General features: G+C 48.9%; 2 protein-coding genes across 2 annotated transcripts; one reads left to right on the forward strand and one right to left on the reverse strand.

The window, feature by feature from the left end:
- Window positions 1–546: 546 nt before the first annotated feature.
- On the reverse strand, window positions 547–6,116 carry LOC147217528 (potassium voltage-gated channel subfamily A member 7-like). Its single transcript, XM_086175575.1, has 3 exons — window positions 5,122–6,116; window positions 1,967–3,766; window positions 547–1,889 (listed from the first exon to the last, which is right to left on the reverse strand). The coding sequence occupies exons 1-2, from the start codon at window positions 5,791–5,793 to the stop codon at window positions 2,828–2,830; spliced, it is 1,611 nt and encodes a 536-aa protein (XP_086031701.1). The 5' UTR covers window positions 5,794–6,116; the 3' UTR covers window positions 547–1,889; window positions 1,967–2,827.
- Window positions 6,117–12,285: 6,169 nt separating this feature from the next.
- On the forward strand, window positions 12,286–20,941 carry bcat2 (branched chain amino-acid transaminase 2, mitochondrial). Its single transcript, XM_086175576.1, has 11 exons — window positions 12,286–12,969; window positions 14,714–14,785; window positions 15,168–15,368; window positions 16,001–16,111; window positions 16,366–16,485; window positions 16,575–16,738; window positions 17,191–17,333; window positions 17,590–17,675; window positions 17,795–17,935; window positions 18,094–18,168; window positions 19,514–20,941. Exons 1-11 carry the CDS (start codon window positions 12,952–12,954, stop codon window positions 19,553–19,555), a joined length of 1,173 nt encoding a protein of 390 aa, XP_086031702.1. The 5' UTR covers window positions 12,286–12,951; the 3' UTR covers window positions 19,556–20,941.
- The last annotated feature ends 79 nt before the right edge of the window (window positions 20,942–21,020 follow it).

A 21,020-nucleotide genomic window follows, 5' to 3' on the forward strand; every position in this document is an offset into this window, starting at 1 on the left:
ATAAAGTGTGGAGGTTTATCTAAAATAACGGCTCCTCTGGGTTTTTCTCTCTGCCGCCGGAGTCACTCGCACAATCCCCCGCCAAAGGATTTGCAGCTGAAAGGGGTCACACGTCAGTGTTTGGTTACTTGGGGGGGTAAAAATCCCACAGACAAAGAAATTACTGGATGGAAAAACAGCGGACGCACACACGAACGGCGCGCACGCGTCAACACAGAGCTGCCGCATTTAACCATTGATGAGACGAAGATATCAACTCGCTTAATCCTCTCAGGGGGGAGTTAGAGACGGGCGAAGGGCAGCGGAGGAGGCGGGGGGGTGGAAGGGGATGGCAGATGGCCACAAAGACGTCAATCCTTATTTCATTCTTCCCAGACAGCACATGGGCACTGTGGGTAATTGCGCGCAGGACTGACGTTCGCCCGCCGCTCCGTGCGCGTCGAACACCGGAGCCGCCGGAGAGGTGAATCGCGTCATGGGCAAGCCCCGCCCCCCCCGAGACCCGGGTCTCGGTGCTCGGACCCGCGTCAGCCCAGGCTTTTGGGTGCGCGGCGCCCGCGGAGCCCCACGCTAATCTGTCCCGTAGCATGAGAGCGAGCTGTCCCACAGACACATGACACGGGGATATCACACCATCTGAGGTGTCAGGGGGGTCAGGAATTTAATCACAGTGTGTGTGTGTGTCTGTGTGTGTGTGTGTGTGTGGGCATGTCATCTGCTTCCAAAACTCAATTTTCTTCACAGGAGCTCAACTCAAAGCACTAAACACTGAACACCAGAGCTGGAGAGTCCGTTTCCTGGTTCAACCCCCACCCCCACCCTTTGGCAGTTTAAACCGTCCATCATTCTTCATCACCATCAAGTGCCACCTCAAACAAACCCTGGTTGTTCTGCCTTTTGCCTCCTTTCTGATCCAGCGGAGTCAGAACCGCAGGTTAGTTCTGTCGCCCTGCAGAGCCAATTTCAGCTGACACTGGGGCGGAAGACTGGGATTAACCTGGATGGGTCAGCTGTCAATCGCAGACATCCAACCATTCACTCTCTCATTCACACCTGCAGACAATTTAGAGTCTTCAATAAACCTGCTGAGTGCTTTTGCGAGGAAGACGAAGAACCCGGAGAGAACCCAGTCAGGAGAACGCAGAAATTCCACTGGACGTCAAGTAGGAACCTTCTTGCTGACCTGTGCTCCTTGGACACTGTTGATAGGAATTAGTTTTTGTGGATCTTCTCCTGTCATTCTCCTGTTTCTGCCAGATCCCGCGACCACATCTGTCCATCTATGGTCCAACCAGTTCAGCGGGTTCCGTCGCTGATGGAACGGACGCATTTCCAGATGAAAAACCCTGTCAGAATGTAACTGACATCTTCAACCAGGTGCGGTTCTACTGAGACATCTGAACCTCAAGTATCATTTCAAAAATATGACAATTTTTATGAAATTCCTTTGTGAGGTCTCTGGTTAAAGTTAAACAACCTTTAACGAAAGACACTGCTTGAATTGTTGCCATCAGAATGGAACAATGGAACATTTTATGGTCTGAATGTTTTTTTCTTTTCAATCAAGAGCACCGGGAAACATCTTGAGATGCTTTACCGATTCACGAGAATAATAATTTATAGAAGTAGATGCGGATCTCACACAGATCTCAGCGGGAATCCATCTCGAATCCCCTCTAATCTGGTTAATAATCCCGCAAAGCCGTCGTCTTTTCAGAATCTGGATGAGGATCTCCACCTCGGGTTTGGCTTCGCCATGGAATCGATGGCGGACCCGGGAGGAGCCGGAGCGGGAGGTTTTGGGAGCACAGAGCTGACACCTAGAGGCCGGCGTTGTCATGGCAGCGCTCAGACCGCAACATCAGCCAACGCCGCCTCCAATCTGTTTCCTGTAAAGGGAAAAAGAAACAGATTAAAACCCCCAACGCTCTGGTTTGTTTTGATTATGTTCCTTTAAATCAAACACCTGTGCTTCTGTCCAACGTGTCCTCTGAGGGGAGGACTGCCGGCACCCGTTGTTCATCATGGAGTCTTCAGGCGGAATTTATTGTCTGTAGGGATTCGCGAACCCGACCGCTTCATTTTCTCGCAACACAATGGTTCCTTTTGTTTTCGGGGGGAGCCGGGTACGAAGCCTGTGTTTCTTCTATTATCGATTCGTGAGTTGTAATTTTAAATTCCTGCCAAGTCACTGACGGGAGAGAAGAACAATGGAGTCTTTGGAAATGTGAAGATGTGTTCCTGCAGCCGCCCTCTCGCGCTTCTGCCACGGTTTAGCTTCATAACATCCACTTCCAGGGTCGCGGAGGGCAGGTTCCCGGCGAGGAGCCCGGACCGCTGATCATCACCGCCGCCGTTGTACCCGCGTCCAGATCTCCGTCCGTGCTTTGGCCTTGTCTGCGAAAAAAAATGTCAGCGCACAAGGAGCTTCCCGTGTTCATCTCACTTTCAACCAAATCCCTGGTCTCATCTCTCGCTGGAACCCAAAGTATGTTTCATCTCATTTCCTGCACGGCACGTGTTGATCTATTGGCGCCATCTTCAAGCTTCAGGCTCAGGACCCGGCTCATCTGGCAGCCATATTTGTTTTTGTTTTTTTTTTATGTCTTCTAAGGTTATGGTGCCCCTTGGGCCTGTATAATGTGCAAAGTGAGCAATTTGTCATATTGATTGAGAATCAACACGTCGGCACCTTGTTTTTTTGTTTTCTCGCCGCGGATGTTCATCCCTGTTTACTATAGAAGCAGATCGAACATCTGCGGAGTCGCTAGGAGGTTCTTCGGCACAGTGTGGAGGTGTGTGTCGGTCAACCGGCGGACGAAGGCGGTCAGACCTGGGTGTCCAAAGCGTCCTTCAGGGACCGCGCTGTCCTTCTGTGATCGCACAGGCCAGACAAAATGGTCTTGTCCAGAGGTAGGCGGATGCTCCGCCCCGTGCGGCGGCGACAGCTAACATCCAGGGTCGTGGAGTCACATGCGCGATCTAATACCTTCTCGATCCCGCCTTCCTCTTCCCGCTCCTTCTCCTCCTCTTTTTTCTCGCCGTCCATCTCCCAGAGCGTCGGGGTGGCGTGACGGCGCTCGCTAGTGTCCTCGCACTCCATCTCGCGGTGGTAGAAGTAGCTGAAGTTGGAGACGATGACGGGAACGGGCAGCGAGATGGTCAGCACGCCGGCGATAGCGCACATGGAGCCCACCAGCTTCCCAACGGCGGTCTCTGGGTACATGTCGCCGTAGCCGACCGTCGTCATGGACACCACGGCCCACCAGAACGCCTCGGGAATGCTGGTGAAGGAAGTGTCGGGCCTGTCCGCCTCCGCGAAGTAGACGGCACTGGAGAAGAGCATGACGCCGATGAAGAGGAAGAAGATGAGCAGGGCGAGCTCCCGTAGGCTGGCCCTCAGGGTCTGGCCCAGGATCTGGAGGCCCTTGGAGTGACGGGACAGCTTGAAGATCCTGAAGACCCGGACCAGCCGGATGACCCGGACCAAGGCGAGCGAGACGGACGGTGCCGCGCCCGTGTCTTTAGCCAGCTCCGCCCCCAGGCTGATGAAGTAGGGAATAATGGCGAGGAAGTCGATGGCATTCATCACATCCTTGAAGAAGAGCAGCCGTCTGGGCGCACAGGCGAAGCGCACCAGGAGTTCGAAGGAGAACCAGCACACGCAGATGGTCTCCACGGTGAAGAAAGGGTTTTGGAAGGAGGCGAAGCCGGGCGGGACGTGAAGGGTCTGGTTCCTGACGGCCGGGTCCACAACTGTCGCCCGCTGGAGAGCAAAGAAACACACAGATGGGGAAGAATCTGTTTTTTTCGCTCGTGTCTCCGGCCGCCTGCTGTTTCTCGACATGAAACTAAAAGCTTTTTTTTTTTTTTTTTTTGCACGAAACAGGTTTTCTATTTTTAACGCGCATAAACTCGAGTTACATCCCATCTGGCCCTTCAGTTAACAAAGATACTGACAGGTTAGATACAGTTACCATGAGCTGTTGATTCCCCCGGCTGCCTGGTCGTGTTTCACCTCCGGGAGCTGCTCGGGAAAGGAAACCCCCGACAACCCCCCGCATCGAGTACGAGTTCTTAATCATAAAAAGTACAAGCGTCTTACCGCCGCTTTCCTCGGGGGGCGGTCGAGAGCTTAAATTCGCCGGAGCTTTTTGACTGACAGCTGTCACTGAGGGGGGGGGGAAGGGGCTCAACCCTGGATGTATCAGCTGTCAATAACAAGCTTTCAACAATTCACTCTCCAATTTACACCTACGGAAAAATTCCCAGTGTCTTCAACGAACCCGCCGACCGTGTTTGGCGAGAACCCACCAAACAAAGGCTGTAACTCGGGTAAACGAAGGGGAGCCGCGACGTCAACAGTTGGATTTGTTGGCTTCTTTTGGTCGTCTTGTGTCCACCCGGCAGTGGCGAGATCCACCCGGAATGAAAGACAGAAAGGGAGGCCGTTGCGCTAAACCTATGTAACGACAGTGTAATTGACAGTTGTAATCGGTAACGCGCGGTAGCGTCTCCCTTCGCTGAGGTGCCGCCGCGCGACAGTCACCGGAGAAGTGTATGAGTCATGGTGTGTGTTCATGCAAACACACCGTTGGATGGTGGACGCTATATTTAGCCCCTCGGTTCTCCAGAGACAGAGGGGTGTGTGTGTGTGTGTGTGAGTCGCTCATTTCTCCAGAGTTTCCACATTAACGGACCCGCTGGTTCTCGGTGGCTCCCAAATCCAACCCGGACCTCCGTGCTTCCCGATCCCCCCCCCCCATTGAACTCCCTGCTTCCTTCTCCTCCCTGACCTCCATCTGCTCAGATCGTATTTAACGACGCGTCCAAAATAATCTTCACAATCCTCTCACCTTCTCATCTCTCCTGCTCTCGGATTAATAAATCTTTTTTTTTTTTTTTGTTTTTTGTACCCCCTCAGGTCCCCCCCCACCCCTATCTGGACAGAGTTGTTACTTAGTGATGGGTCAGATGATGCCTGTCAGCACCTGTTGTCCCCCTGTCACCCCGTTAACCCTCCTGCGGTGTTAAGCGCTCGAAGCTTCGCGCTCCCTCCGCCGCGTGAGCGCTGCTGCCCCCTAGCTGGCCCCCCCCCTCCCCACCTCCATCTTTACGCACCTCCCTTTGCTCCTTCTCCTGCCTGAATTCGGGCAGCGTCTCCAGGCAGAAGATAAGTATGGAGATCAGGATGACCACAACGCTGATGATGGCAATGATCCGCGCGCCGCCAGAGGACTCCGGGTACTCGAACAGCGTCCAGAGGCGGCGCTGCAGCTCCACGCCGGGCAGCGGCCTCGCCTCCTCCTCCGGGATCCCCTCGTCGGCCCTGAAGCGGTCGATGACCTCCTTCCCGAGCCCGTAGAAGTGCAGCTCCTCCAGGAAGATGTCCAGCGGGATGTGGGCGGGCCTCCGCAGCCTCCCGCCGGACTGGTAGAAGTAGAGGACGGCGTCGAAGCAGACCCGGCTGCGATCCAGGAAGACCTCCTCCCGGATGGGGTCGAAATAGGGCAGCAGTTTGCTCGGGTTCCCCAGCAGGGAGTCGGGGAAGCGAGCGAGGGTCCGCGGCTGGGTCTCGTACCGCATCCCCGACACGTTGAAGACCACGCGCTCCCTCGGATCCCGGCTGCTCCTCCGAGAGAGGCGACGGCTACCTCCGTTAGCATTTCCTCCGGGCTTCCCCTCCTCCTCACACCCCGAGTGTTCCTGCTCATCATCGGCCTCCTCGTTCTTCCCGCTCTCCTTCATCCACTTCATTCTCCCTCCTCCTCCTCCCTTGTCTGTGTTCGCCATCTCTTTCTTTCTTAACTTTTCTCACCAACAAATGATTTTCCCTGCAAACACATGACGGAGAATGTTCTTCCCGCTTCTGCAGGAACAAAACAACGACAGCTCCGATCTCGATGCGTTCTGATCCGGGAAAGCAGACGGAACATGGAACAGTGCGGGAACGTGTTTCTGAGGTGAGCGATCTTGCGGGTTTAAAACCTCGGTGTCCGAGGTGGGAAGGAAACACTTGTATTCCCCCCCCCCCCCGCCGCGGTCGGAGCAGGGGGTTGCCGGAGGAACCGGTCTCCACAGCGACGCGAGGTGTTCAGCCGAAGTCTCGCCGTGGAAGCTCGGAGGAGAGAAAGGCTGGCGGAGCTCGAGGCAAAGGGTTTTTATGAACAAACAGCTCCTTCAGGCAATCCGAGATCCCGCCAATGACATGATCCACCTGGCGGTGTTTGCCGTGCACGAGTTCCGTGGGGGCGGGGGTTCGGGGGTGGGGGTTCAGGAGGAGTGCTAGCCAAGTAGCCTCCCTCCTGCACATGGACGAAAGCACTTTCCCCAGACGATGACTGAGAGTCGTAGGGAGTATAGTTTGAAGCGTGCACGCGTGTGTGCATGCATGTGTGTGTGTGTGCATGACCCCCCCACCCCCCCGCCGCCTCAGAGAACCTTCTCTTTCTGGAACCATCAACGTCTCCAATGCCTTCATCTTCATATCATCCCCCACCCCCTCAAACGGGATGATGTTGAGCTTGTTTGTAGGTTGCTGGCCATCTTCACTGCTCCCTTGGCGGGGAAGGACGGGTCCCCCCTCGGAAACGCTGTCGGGCCGAAATTCAATACTCGACCCTCACTTGCACCTTTAGCCCCTACACCCCCACACACACACCCACCTCCTACTTCCCCGTGCTGCCCCCTGAGCCTCGACCTCTAACCCCCCCTCACACACACAATCTGAAGCCAAAATCTGTTTGTCGCCACATAAACCTGCATTCTTTCTCCAAGTTCGGGGGGTCAAAAGTGTGTGTATGTGTATGTATGTATGTATGTGTGTTTGTGTATGTGTGTGTGATGCTGGCATGCACCCACACACACACACACACACACACACTCAGACCTTACCCCCGTGCTTGGTCCATATTTGCCCCCAGTGTGAATCTGTGTTTTTGATCAGACCCCCAGAAATGACATCACTGCAATTTTAGATCACGTTCATTTTCCTTAATTTTCTTATTTCCACGAGGCAGCAGAGTAAACACTGTGGTTCTGTGCGACGTAAAACGCAAACAAACTGCAGTTGTCTATAATGAGCTGAGGAGGAACGAACCACGCGCACAAACTCAGACCTCTTGGGGAACCTGGAGAAGCCATAAACTCCCCTGGGGTTATTTGAGATGCAGCAGATAGACGACGGCGCTGACAAATGTCGCTCCGCTATCACAGCAGAGTGACAGTTATGACGGGGGGGCGTCTTCGGTAAACTTTTGTAAATCATATCACTTGAGCCAAACAATGGATAGACTTGGTAAATCCTTACTATCTCGTCAGGGGAAAACACTGCCAGGCTGGTGTTCTGTGCTTGAGGAAGTGAGTTTTTTTTTTTACATTACATTACATTTGGCAGACGCTTTTATCCAAAGCGACTTACAAGGAAACACTAAGGATTGCAAATAACACTTGCAAATACAAGATGCAAGATTTTTTCCTTAATTCTTTATTTGACAATTAAATGTGTTAGATTTTTAAAAAGGGACTGAATCCTTAGGTGAGGTGAGGAACTGGAGGCCCGTCTGAACAAAGTTATCAGATGTGATATTTCCAAGGAGGACAAGGTCAAGGTGAGGTCGCTGCCTCGCAAAGACACGTTCACAGAACACGGAACGTCGGGATGTCCTACGTCGGACGTAAACACGCAGGGTTATTGCTCTTCCCGACTTAGGTTCCTCAGAATTTGACTCCTATTTGTTTGTTTGTTGCAACTTCCTGGTTTCAAAAGTAATATTTTTGTTCTTAAATAACAAGAAAAAATGTTAATAATAAAAACAACTGCACAAATTATAGTGCTAGAATATCAATTTTAGTGTATTTAAAGGGGATGTTTCTTTATTCTTCGTTCAGTCCGTTGTTCAGGTGATGAAAATGCTTTACTGTGAGGGGAATAGAAGATCTTTGACGTGACAAGAGGTGAGTTGTGACGTGGCGCTTCGTCCACCAGGGGGCATCATCTCCATGATTAAAAACCAGAATGCAAAAAAAAAAAAAAAAAAAAAAGGCCCACCCAATTTTACCTTCGTTAAAAACGATTTTGAATTATGTATAAAAAATTAAAACTTATGGAAAATAAAATAATGAAATAAAAAAAAACGGTTTATGAAAGGTATTCCCTTAGATCCATTAAGCTAAATACACATTGGATTCCCTTTGCCTTTTTTTTAGGTTGCTTCTCAAATTATACATATTTTTTCGACACGGCTCCACTCAAGTTACTCTTTCAGTTATTTGATTGTATACAAAATAAGAGTCAGTTAAATGTCATTGATCTGCAATTGAATTTATTTTTGTTTATATGTTTTGTTTGGTGGACTGGATACTTAATTCACAAAAAAAAAATACACAATATCTTTATTTTTGAAATTTAAAAAAATGAATATATCTGTAAACCTATTGAATTTTCATATGTTATTTTATGTGGTATATTAACTGATAATAATCTATAAATAAAATGTACATACATATGTATGTATATATATTCTATGTACCAGATTCCTGGGCGTGTTTGTGTTTCAGCATCTCGCCAGGTAACGCGATGACGTCACGGTGGGAGGAGCTAGCAGGTAAGGCGGCCATTAAGAATAAGAACAACTTTATTTATCCCGAAGAAATTGTTGTGCCAGAGTTACAAGAAAAATACACCAATAATAAATAATAGTAGAAAAATGTATAAACAGTAAAAAAAAGTTTAAAAAAACAGAAGAAAAAAAATGGGAGATTTTTTTTAACAAATCTACTTACACAACAAATCTGTTTCGCCAGGGGAAATGCAAAACAGGAGAAAATGTAGGGCGTTGCAGGCGTGCAGATAAATAATAATAATATTTCATCATTTATTAATCCCTCTTGGGGAAATTCTTTCTATGTAATTAACCCATCATAGATGAACCACGAGGAGGAGGCTGCTGTTTTTTCATTTAATTTTATTTATTTATACATATAAATGCAAAATGAATGAACATATATGCTCAAATAAACAAACATGGTTCCATTTAGATTTTAAAATAATTTATACTTTATTAATCCCTCTTGGGGAATATTAAAGTTGCTGTATGAGGGAACATAAAAGGGATCCGACGACAAAGGATTGGTGTTAAGATGATATACTATACTGAATAATCCATCCATCCATCCATCTTCTGCCGCCATAGACAGACAAACATTCACTCATTCGGGGCAATGTTACCAATTTTTTATACTAAATGATAATAATGATAATAATAATAAAGTAACGTAGATGATGCCGGTAACAATGATAATAATAATAATAATAATAACAATAATAATAATAATAATTTACAAAAAATATATACAAAAACGTGAAAAATACATTTAAATTGTTTCAGATGGAATTGATTAATTAATTTAAAATAGGAAAGTAAATAAAGAGGTGAAGGAGGTGTCTTCATCTTGTTAACTGGTAAGTACTGCCGGTCAAAGAACAGGTCAGTTTTTGGGCTTTCGGTCCTCTCATTAGTTTTAAAGATTTCATATAAGATTCAAACTCAGTCTTATCTGTAAATCATTCGACTTAAATTATTAACATAATATATACCATGTATACTGTGTACCATATACCAGACCAATACATACCATTTACATACTGTAACTGTGCTTATCATAGCCGCACTTGCTGATTTTTTTGCACTTCTGGTTAGATGATAAACTGCATTATGTTGCCCTGTTCCTGTACATGTGTTATGACAATAATGTTGAATCTAATCTAATCTACATAAAATCCTCTTCTGAAGTGGTTAAATTTGGAGGGACATTTCCTCAGAGATGTTCTTGTTCATGAGTATCGGTCCAGAACCCCACAGGGTTTTGAGCCACAAAGCAGTCACTGCACATCTGCTCCCAAAATGAAGCAGGAAGTCATGAATATTTTTTCCGTTCACCCTCTCTTATTTGACACTGCTTACATACAAATGAACATAAACTGTCAGTGAAAAAAATATGACGATAGATGAAGTTGCTGTATGATGGGACATACATTACATAACAACAACAACAATAATATTAATACAGATTAAGGAATGGTTACAAATTATAAATGAATGAATCGATAACATAAAGGGATTCAGAGTGTTACCTAAGGGGGAATAGACCTGTACAGTATCTGGGCTTTAGGTCCTTTCATTGATTTTAAGGATTCCATTTACAAATATAATTTTATTTTAATTTACACATTCTGTTTTCCTGATAAAGAATGTGACTAAACAAAAACATTAACTTTGAGTATTTCTATTTTGTTGTCTGGCCTTAAAGTGATGTCATCTCAATGAGGGAGGAACTGATGATGGAATATTTCAATTTGACCATTTTTGAATCTCCATAGGAAGTTGTAAATAAAGAACACCTGCGAACAGCCAGACATTTTAAGATAGCAAACAGGCTGACATTGAACGTCATCAGTTCTGCAGCTATTTCAATCTGTTTGTCAGTCATGCATGTATTTTTACATTTAAATATCTTTAAAATCAAACAACACAGTTGTTTTTACATTCGAAACAGACAACTGAGGGGCCATTTTTTATCATGAATTAGCTGCTTGTTTTTTTTTAGCTAAAATGATATTTATTTTCTTTATTTCTTGCTCATTTCCAGGTAAAATATCTTTTTTCGCTGATTTTCCATTACCCTCCTTAACAATCTCCTCCCCTGCATTTACGATTTTCTCTGCATTGTAACTCTGCTTGTACCTTACCGGCACCATTTCACGTTGGCAGGAAATGGTTGTTATAATTGTAGGGAAGAGTCGGAGAGTGAGTTCCAAACCCCAACACCCCAGGAGCTATCCCCCATCCAAACACACACACACTCACACTCACACTGTAATTTGAATATAAAAGACCAACACATTCCTTGAAGCATTTATCAGTGTCATACATCGTCCTCTTCAGACATTCAGGCTGAGAGGAGGTGAAACTCCAACAGGGGATTGCATCATGTTGTAGCCGCTCATGTGACAAAAGATCTTACAAAAGAAAAAAAAAAGCATTGCCCAATGTTTTTACATTCATAATTAAAATATTCAAAGTCATTATTCACAAAAGGAGAACATTTAAAAAAAGAGTAATGTTAACTGCACTATTTTCACCAGACACTGAGCAGATGTCACTGTTAATCATGAATGCAACTAAAGGAAAAGAAAAAATTCACTTGTCTTAAATTAAACGAATAAGAAAAAAAAGTTGATTTGAACAAAAGTGTTAATTTGCAGAGAGAGCAGATGCGACCGAACTGCTAATATTTGCAGGCGGAGAAAGAAAAGACCCAGGGGTGAAATATATATTTGCATTGCATCAGGAATCTCTATGGACTATGATGTTTGCGGATGATATTGTGATCTGCAGTGAGAGAAAGGAACAGGTTGAGGAAATCTAGAGAGGGGGAGGTATGTGCTGGAAAATAGAGGAATGAAAGTTAGTCACAGCAAGAGAGAGTATATGTGTGTGAATGAGAGGGACTCAGGTGGAGCGGTGAGGCTACAGGGAGTGGAGATCGAGAAGTTGGAGGATTTCAGGTGCTTGGGGGTCAACAGTCCAGAGCGATGGAGAGTGCGGAAAAGAGGTGAAGAGACGGGTCCAAGCAGGTTGGAATGGGTACTATGTGATAGAAGACTTTCAGCCAGAATGAAAGGAAAGGTGGACAAGACAGTGGTGAGACCAGAGATGATGTATGGACTAGAAATAGTTGCAATGACCAAAAGACATGAGGCAGAGCTAGAGGTTGCAGAGATGAAGATGTTCAGGTTTTCCGCGGGAGTGACCAGGATGGATAGGATCAGGAATGACTCCAACAGAGGAAACAACACGTGTTAGATATTTTTGGTCAGAGAAGCCAGACTGAGATGGTTCGGTCATGTACAGAGAAGGGATAGTAAATATATTGGTAGACGGATGCTGGAATTGGAGCTTCCAGGCAAGAGGTCTAGAGGAAGACCAAAGAGAAAATGTATGGACGTAGTGAGAGAAGATATGAAGGTAGTTGGTGTGAGAGAGGAGGATACAGAGAATAGGGTTAGAATGGAGAAGATTGATTTGCTGTGGCGACTCCTGAAAAGAAAAGCTGAATGAATCAGGTCTCATAAGAAGAAAGAAAAAGCTAGAATCCAAATCGAATGTGCACGGTGACGTGCATGGGGGCTGAGTAATCCGGAGGATAAACGGGTTGCAATATCAATCCCGACCAGAGTGACGGGTGTGGCGCCTTTTCCCCCTCCTCTCCTGCAGCTTCTGTGAAGCGGACCGACGATGGGTTCTCGGCGGCCGACGCCGCTTTCTGCACCGGGACGAGGCTGCTGCTGCTGCTGCTCAACCGAGCCGTCAAGAACCGGATCGCCCCCGGATGCAACCTCAGGGATGAGGAGCTTCAGTGCACGAAGAGCAAAATGTCTGCAAATCCAGCTTCTGAGGCAATAACACACCAGTTTTGACTTGGCTAAAACCCGCCGCCGGGCGTGAAACGACGTGTTCGGCATCCCGGCCAACAGGGCGGGGATCGGTACCCGCCCCTCGGATCCGCCAATCAGCGTCCAGTTCGGGTGACCTCCAAAAACCCCCTCCCGCCGCCACCGGCAGCACCGGCTGCACCCCGCCTGCAGGCGGCCGCCAATCGGTTGCCAAGCCGCCGTCACGCCTTCGTCCTCCTGTCGCGATGTTTCAATGAAACCCCCTTCCACGCACCCACTCGGTGACCTCCGCCGCGTTTCACGTACCGTGACGCCACGGCGTGAGTTCAAGTCGCACCCACGACAAGCCGGCTCCCCGCCTCCCCCTCCCCGCCTCCCCTCCCGGGCTCCCCTCCATAGTCAGCTCGGGGTCGGATTTCCACGCGGAACTCGACTTGACGCCGAGTGTGTTTCCACACGAACCACTTTCACGGCATCTTCACGGCGCGGCGGACATGGCGGCCCTCCGATCGGTGAGCGATTGTTTTGTTTTTTTTTTGTATCTGTTCGACCGGGTTAATCATTAACGCCGTTTTCCAGAAGCATCTCCCGTTAAGGGGCGACGGGCTTCTAGAAGCGGCTGCTCCCGGGGAGCGGCGGCCGGCGAGCCGCCCGTCTCACCGGCAACCGCCGTCCCAGCGACCGACCCTTCGTAAACAGAGGACGCCGAACCAAATCCCTATTATAAAACAACCGAGTTGAACCCCCCGCGGCCAACTCGCACAGTTAAACACGTAAAAAGACGCCTTCCAACCCGATACGAATCTTCAAGGTTACAACTTATAATCGGCCATAAATTCACCATTGGAATTGAATCGATTGTTTTAAATAGTCGATTTTGGAAGAGAGTCGACATGACGATGCGGGACATGCGAACGTTTCCATACAGTCGTCGGCGGGGTTATCGTGTTTTTAGCCAAAGTAGTTTCCCCCGAAACTGTCGGCCGAATGACAGACCGTCCCATTCGTAGTCCAAAACAACATAGTTTATTTTATTTTCTCTTATTTAGCAATCACGATCAGGAAGTTTATCTTGAATACCATCATTCTTCAATGGAGTGTCGCCTTTGAATTGCGCCACTGTGCTTCCCAACGTCCCTGGAGCGCAGACTGCGTCCTGCATGGAGAGGAGGGATGAAGGCGATATTCTGTTTTCATGACCCAAACACGGTGTCTAGCCCGAGCTGCCCGCCTAATTCGCGATAAATGAGCATTTCGGCCGGTTTCTGGGGGGCGAGGGGTGTCTCGTCTCAAGTCGCAACCTTCAGGCCGTGGAAGTTGGATTTTTCCGCGTCGTCCCCGCAAACAGACGCAACGGGAAACCAAACTTGCGTCATGCAACTTTTCACATAGACCCCCTCACACACCGAGGGAGAGGGGGGAGAGGGGGTGATGGTTTAGAGACCCTGGAAAGCACAAGGTTCTCCAGTCTCCGAGAACAGCTGGGATCTTTGGCCTCGGAGGGACCGGGACTTGGATCGGCGAGTCAGAGACCAAGGTCTTGTTCTGGATCCTGGACTTCAAGAGGTTCCTTCACTCGTTCGAAAAGTCCCCCTTTGGCTATATAAGTACAGAGGGTGGGGGGAGGGGGCCCGGCTTGGGTTGTTGTGTGTGAGTCGTTGGGAGAACGAATGGCCTCCAGTTATAGAGCTCTTTTTGTGGCCTTGCAGTTTGAAAGACGCCATTCACACACACACACACACACACCGACGGCGGGATCACCAGGTCTCAGAAGAAAATGGGTGTTCGCTGACAGGAAGGGCCGGGAATCTACCCGCCGACCTTCCGATCGGAGGGTGGTCTGTGCGCTGGCCGGAGACGGCCGACGGTTTATAGAGGGAAGACGCCATCATGGCGAAACAACACCTCGGCATCACTAAGAGCGTTACGATGACCGGGCCGGGAACTCCTGGCCCCTTCGCAGATATGTAACGGCCGTTTTTGACCCCCTCGCCCGCTCCCTTGTCAGCACCGCTAATCTGATCCGGTGATAGGATTCCACTCAGTGTGGAGTCAAAGGAGAAACCTGAAGTGTTGTGAAAAGCACCAACGCTAATCAGGTTTAACCACACCGGTGTGTCAATCTAAGCCCGAAGCCTAGATTTACATTCAGGGTTTATTTGTTTTTTTTATGAAACTATTCAGATGAGGCCATGAGTCACAAACGCCTGAATATGTGTGTGTGTGTGTGTGTGTGTGGGCCGTGTTTGCCCGCAGGCACTGCACAGACGGCTCGCCAGCGCCCTGTCCTTGAACCTCGGGTCACAGCGGCTGGCCAGCTCCTTCAAGGTAATACCGCTAACTTTTTGCACCGGCAGGTGAGAAGCCACCTGTCGCTTTCATTTTTTTTCCAAAAACACAAGGAAGTGCAAATGAATGGCTGCTTTGTTTTAGCCCGAGGTGACTGAGCTGTTTGAAAAAAAAAAAACAAAACACTTTCCTGTTCCTCCTCTTCTGTCTCTCCTCCTTCTTTTTCTCTTTTGTGTAATTTATGTCTCAAAGTTGTAATTGACATTAAGCGTGCAATTATCCGTTTTGGGGGTCGGGGGGTTCTCCGTTAATCGTCCCCCCCGGGGAAGCATGTCAGCCGTGATCCAGACACGATCAGCCCGCTCTGCTCTTGTCCCGTCGACCTCTATTTCTTCGTCCTCGTCTTCCGTCCGCGTCCCAGGCGGCCGACCTCAGCGTCGAGATGAACGCGGCGTGCAAGCCCAAGCCGGACCCCGCCACCCTGGTGTTCGGCAAGCAGTTCTCCGACCACATGCTCACCGTCAACTGGTCGGAGCGGGAGGGCTGGGGGACGCCGCGGATCAAGCCCTTCCAGAACCTGTCGCTGCACCCGGCCAGCTCCGCCCTGCACTACTCCATCGAGGTGAGGCCGAGACCCCGCCTCCGCCCGGCACCGGATCCAAACGCCTCCCAATTAGCTTAGCTCGCCGTGACTGAAATCACATGAGGGAAATCTGCTTCCCGGAGAGATCACATCACGTGGATTCAGGCAGGGGCAGGAGTTTGTAGGCCTTCAAATTCACAGAAGATGGTTAAGCCCCGCCTCCTGCCACCCCTGCTCGCTGTGATTGGCTGCCGCTAGCCCCCAATCCAGTGTGCAGGATAAGAATAAGAATAAGAATAAGAACAACTTTATTAATCCCGAAGGAAACTGCTGTGCCAGAGTTACAGAAAATATAACAGTAATAAATGATAAAAGAAAAGGCAGAATTAGAAATAAAAATAAACTATAAACTAAAAAGTGTCTCAGTGAAACTATAAAGTGTCTTGGTAAACAGTGATAAAACTATAAGTGTCTTAGTAACAAGTGAGGTAAGGAGTGCACAATAGTATGATAGAAGGGAAAATTGTAGTGTAGCTGTTATGAGATGAAATATTGCACAGAAGCAGTATTAGATCAGAAATGCTTGTTTTTTTTTTTTTTTTTACATTTTGTGGTGTTGAATCTGAACCTGATGAGTGTGTGTGTGTGTGTGTCTGTGTGTGCGTGTCCAGCTGTTTGAAGGCATGAAGGCCTTCCGAGGCGTGGACAACCAAATCCGTCTCTTCAGACCCATGCTGAACATGGAGAGGATGCATCGCAGCGCAGACAGAAGCTGCCTCCCTGTGAGTTTAGCCCCCTCCCCCCCTCGCCGTCACACCGCCATCTTTACTTTTGCATCCAGAACGACGCAGCAGCTCTGACCTCTATCCTGCCGCCGCACTTTTTTTTTTTATTTCCCCCCCCCCACCTGTCACCAGGAAATAGCCCGATCCCAGTTAAGCTCCGACACACACAAACGACGCTCACACCTTCAGCCTGAGGGAGAGACAGGTTCACCTAACAGAGTCTTTGTATTTCCTCCTCCTCTTTTTTACAGCTGTTTGACAAGGCGGAGCTGCTGGAGTGCATCAGGAAGCTGGTGGAGGTCGACCAGGAGTGGGTCCCCTACTCGCAGGACGCCAGCCTCTACATCAGACCCACCTTCATAGGAACCGAGGTCCTGACACCCCGCGATGTCACCGCATTAGCTTATTTCGCTTGATGTCGACTGACGTGATCCCCCCCCGCCCCCCGCCCCCCTTCCAGCCGTCTCTGGGCGTGTCTCGGGCAGGGGAAGCCATGATCTTCGTCATCGTCGGCCCGGTGGGGCCCTACTTCGCCACGGGCTCCTTCAACCCCGTCTCTCTCCTGGCCGACCCCTCATTCGTCAGGGCCTGGAAAGGAGGCGTGGGTGCCTACAAGATGGGCGGGTGAGAGCCGATCGCATTAAAAAAAAAAAACAAATTTGAAAAACTCAAGGGCCCCTCAGGGGCCACTGGGGTTACTCTCTTTACCGCGGCACAAAAATGCTCAGTTTTTACTTCGACGGGCTCAAATTGGGGGTGGGATTGGGATCCGGCCTGCAGTTTATGTGTGCGTGTGTGTGTGTGTGAGGGAGGGAGTGGGAGAGAAATTTCTGCTCATTCATCCAGAAGAGTGTATGTGGTGCAGCCTGGGGGACGGCAGGGTGGGGGTTCTGGCTCGTAGCCGCTGTTCTGGTTCTTTCCAAAGATGTGGGACGGGGTCCTGGTGGTGACCACCACCAGTGGTTTGGTCGGGTTCCTTTGTGCCAGATTGTGTGTGTGTGTGTGTGTGTGTGTGTGTGTGATGGCAGGGTGGGGACTTTTAATGTTTGACAGGCAAACATATATCTGACCTCCAGGAACTACGGCCCGACCATCGCTGTGCAGAACGAGGCGGTGAAGAGAGGCTGCCAGCAGGTGCTCTGGCTCTACGGTGAAACAGAGGAGATCACCGAGGTCGGAACCATGAACCTCTTCATCTACTGGATCGATGAGAGCGGAGGTCAGGCTCAGGGTTCTCCTTCGGGGCCCTAAATAATCCGTAGGCGTGAATGACGAGTGAAAAGTTGGACGGCTGTGATTGACAGCTCTCCCGTCCAGGTTAAACTCGGCCCAGCGGCTCCTGCGATTGGCTCTGGGACGAGCGGTGCGGTCGATGACCAGAGGAGCTGAATGAGCTGTGACTAATCTTGAACCCGCGTTGAATCTGATCCTGAGCCGTTGGTTAAACACTTGTGTGTGTGTGTGTTTGTTTACAGAGAAGGAGCTGATCACCCCTCCCCTGGACGGCATCATCCTCCCAGGGGTCACCAGGCAGTCTCTGCTGGACCTGGCGAGGGCCTGGGTGAGAACCAGAACGCACCCCGCGGGAGTCCGGCGTCAGCACACCATCTGATGATCCCTGCACGCATGTGTGTGTGTGTGTGTGTGTGTGTGTGTGTGTGTGCGCATGTTTTTTTTCAGGGGGAGTTTAAGGTGACGGAGCGCACCATGAAGATGAAGGAGCTGCTGGAGGCTCTGGACGCTGGGCGGGTCCTGGAGGTGTTCGGTGCGGGGACGGCGTGCGTGGTGTGCCCAGTGGGGAGCCTCCTCTACAGAGGACAGGTGGAGCTGGAAACCACTCATATCATAACTTTTTTTTACTATATTATTATACCGCTATTATCGAAATAGGCATTTTTGTAAACACTGTGCATGGCCGGCGGTGTCAGAGCTGCCCCACAGCGCCCCCAGTGGCTTGAAACAATCCTCTTCCTCTTCAGACCATCCAGATCCCCACCATGCAGAACGGGCCAGACCTGGCCAAGAGGTTCTACAAAGACCTTACTGATATTCAGGTACCGGCTATTTGTCACTCCTTTGCAACTATAAATTGTATCATTTGTCTATAAAATTCTTCTATGTACGCCTCTGCACAACATTGAATCCTTATTAGCATTAAAGAAACGAAAGAAGTATAGATCCACTTGCAACAAAGAATAACATAATAGTGCTCGCTGGTTTACTGAAGTAGCTTTCACAAAGCGAGATGATTGTTGGCAATATTCGGCATGTTTCGCTGAAAAAAAAACTCAAGTGGCTTACCAGCGTAATAGGGGTTTATTGTCTTTAAGTGAGACCGTAATTTATTTTGCTTCATGCTGTCCGCTTCATGTCTCCCGCCGTAGGCGTAGTGAACCCAAATAGTGGGTCAAATGCGCCCCACTATTTGAGAAGCAATGTCCTAGGGTGAAAAAAATATGTCATCTGTGCAACCCTTCCCATTTGAATCCACCCGAGCTTCAAAATGAAGACAAACAATGTGCTAACATTGATGCGGCTAGAGTTGGAAAATGTAGGTGCTATGCTAACAGAGAGGGAGCGTCTGTTGTAAGGACCTCCGCTCATCAGCTGTTCCCTGTAGACTTCTGGAACGCTGTGCGGTTATCGTGCCATCGCCGGTCTTTCATCGTCAGACGCTTATTCCGCAGTGGCGGACTGTTGACGACCCGGCAGGAGAACATCCGGCATCTCCTACCTGACATACCCTCTCGAAGGATCTTTTGACTTCTTGTGAAATAAAACCGCCGGCTTTAGACTCCGTTTAAAAGCAACAGCACCTATGAGCTCAGCTAGATACATCAACACGCTCCGTATCCTTACACGTGCAATGACAATAAAGTTGAATCTAATCCAAATGATAGAATCAGTGAGAATTCTCAGCAATTTGCATGCATCCACACATCCAGCAATTTTCCACTCTCTTGCTGTCCCTGGGAAAGGTTTGTAGACAGGCATCAGTCCCTTTGTTTCCATCGGACTGGAAATTGAACCCGAAAGCAGCACAATATAGCATTATCACCCTACACGCTGCACTGTACCGAGCCAAAACTAACACCAACAACCTGAGTATGTCAACAATCAAGCATGCGTCGTGCTAGCCGTGCAGGCAGGTTGAAATGTGTTATAGATCGCGATATTTTTAGAAATATAAATTCTTCCGGCTTTTTTTTAACAACACGTTAAAGTATAAGACAAACATGGAAGCGTATTTATGCTAAATCGTCCACCCAGGGGCTTCCCTTTAAATATCAGCGGTAATCGGACTTTGAAATGTCTAAAATACAGATGCAAAGCAAGACGCAGAACATTCGACTCTTAGATGGTTACTTTTCTTCTTCTCTCTCTTTTTCCTTCCCCCAGTACGGACGTCAGCCGAGCGTATGGGCGCCGCTGGTCTGTTAGACCCCCGACCCGCAATTCCACTCCGGACAAAACGGCCGAGCCACTCCCTCAAACCACTAATGCACTCCTGCTCAATCCTCCAAGCCCCCCGGGAAGGGGTTTCCCCAGAGGCCCGGTCGGCGGTCGAATGTACGTGGAGAACAATATTTACGTTCTGTAACTCCTTTACTACATAGTAATAACAGCTTTATAGAAGGGAACGGGTTCAGTTCAAGCGCAGTGATGATAAGGTGATGGTCCAATCCACGTCGCCCGCTCTCCCGTCACAAAAAGCGACCCGGATCGAAACCCGAGCCGCCACGGGGCGTTCGATTTTTACCCAAAACAGCACAAACACTCGGCATTCAAGCAAAAATATAAACGAGGCACAAAGTGTTCCCGCCGTAGGAGCCCGGGAACGTCTGCAATACAAAGTTGTGATAGTACTTGAACTCGGCAGTGGCGTTTTATCTTTTTTTTTTTTCCTTCTCCCTCCTTACATCCCATAAGTTTGTTGGATGTCGTGTCTTTTCTGCAGGGGGGGGTTAACTTTTTAACTGTTACAGGCCAGGTGATAGGAATCCTGCTACCGGACGTATTTGTTACTAACGTATTCACCGACAGGCCGCTCTGTTGTCGCCAGTTTGCACTCGCCGGGGTTGACGTCAGGCACCCGGCGGTCACCGGAATGATGTGGGGATTAAGAGAAGAATTGTAATTTTCGGGAAAAAAAAAAAAAAAGAAACATCTCGAAGTGATCCCTGAAAAAGCGGAGAGGAAGCGGCTGATTCGGGTGTTTCCTGAGAAATAAATTCTCGATTTTTGAAATAGGATCCGACCTCCATTCCGGTCCCCCCCCCCCTCCTTCTCCCCGACCCTGACGCCACTCGGCTTTTAGAGGTAATATTAGCGATTTCTGCGTTTGCTGTTTTTTTTTTTTGGTGTTTTTTGTTAGAAAAAGTTCAACAGCACAGAAACTAAAGAGGAACAAAATCTGAAAACGGACGCGGGGGGCGTGAAGCGACGCCTGCGCCGTTTTGTGTGTTTATCGTTACTGAAGCGAGAGTATAGGAACTTAAACTGTTGTTTTTAGATTTTTTTTTCTTGATGTCAAATTCGGACGACTGTCTTCCAAAGTGATGGAGTGTGTCCCGTGTGATGTTACCTGCTTCTTGCCCCCCCCACCTTTGCTGTATCTATATTTGCACCCCCCTCCCCCCCCGAAGTGCCTGCTGACCCGGGTGTGTCAGCATCCTGTGGACCCTCAGCTGCTGCGTCGTTTTTCTCTCTCACCTCTAAAGGGTTAAACGTAGGAATATTTACAGAGCGACGGTCCTGTAGTTGATATTTTCTTTTCGTGCTGTCACTTTTATCCAGCTTTGTGTTTTTACAATAAACCCTATCAAGTTTCCTTCCGTAGCCGCCTTGGTTTTTTTTTTTCATCTCTTCACCGCTCGAGCTGAATAAACGTGAGTTATTATGGTAT

Source organism: Fistularia commersonii, chromosome 28 (genome assembly GCF_037954325.1).
Source record: "Fistularia commersonii isolate RoL2024-O1a breed Wild chromosome 28, RoL_Fcom_v1.0, whole genome shotgun sequence".
NCBI lineage: Eukaryota > Metazoa > Chordata > Actinopteri > Syngnathiformes > Fistulariidae > Fistularia > Fistularia commersonii.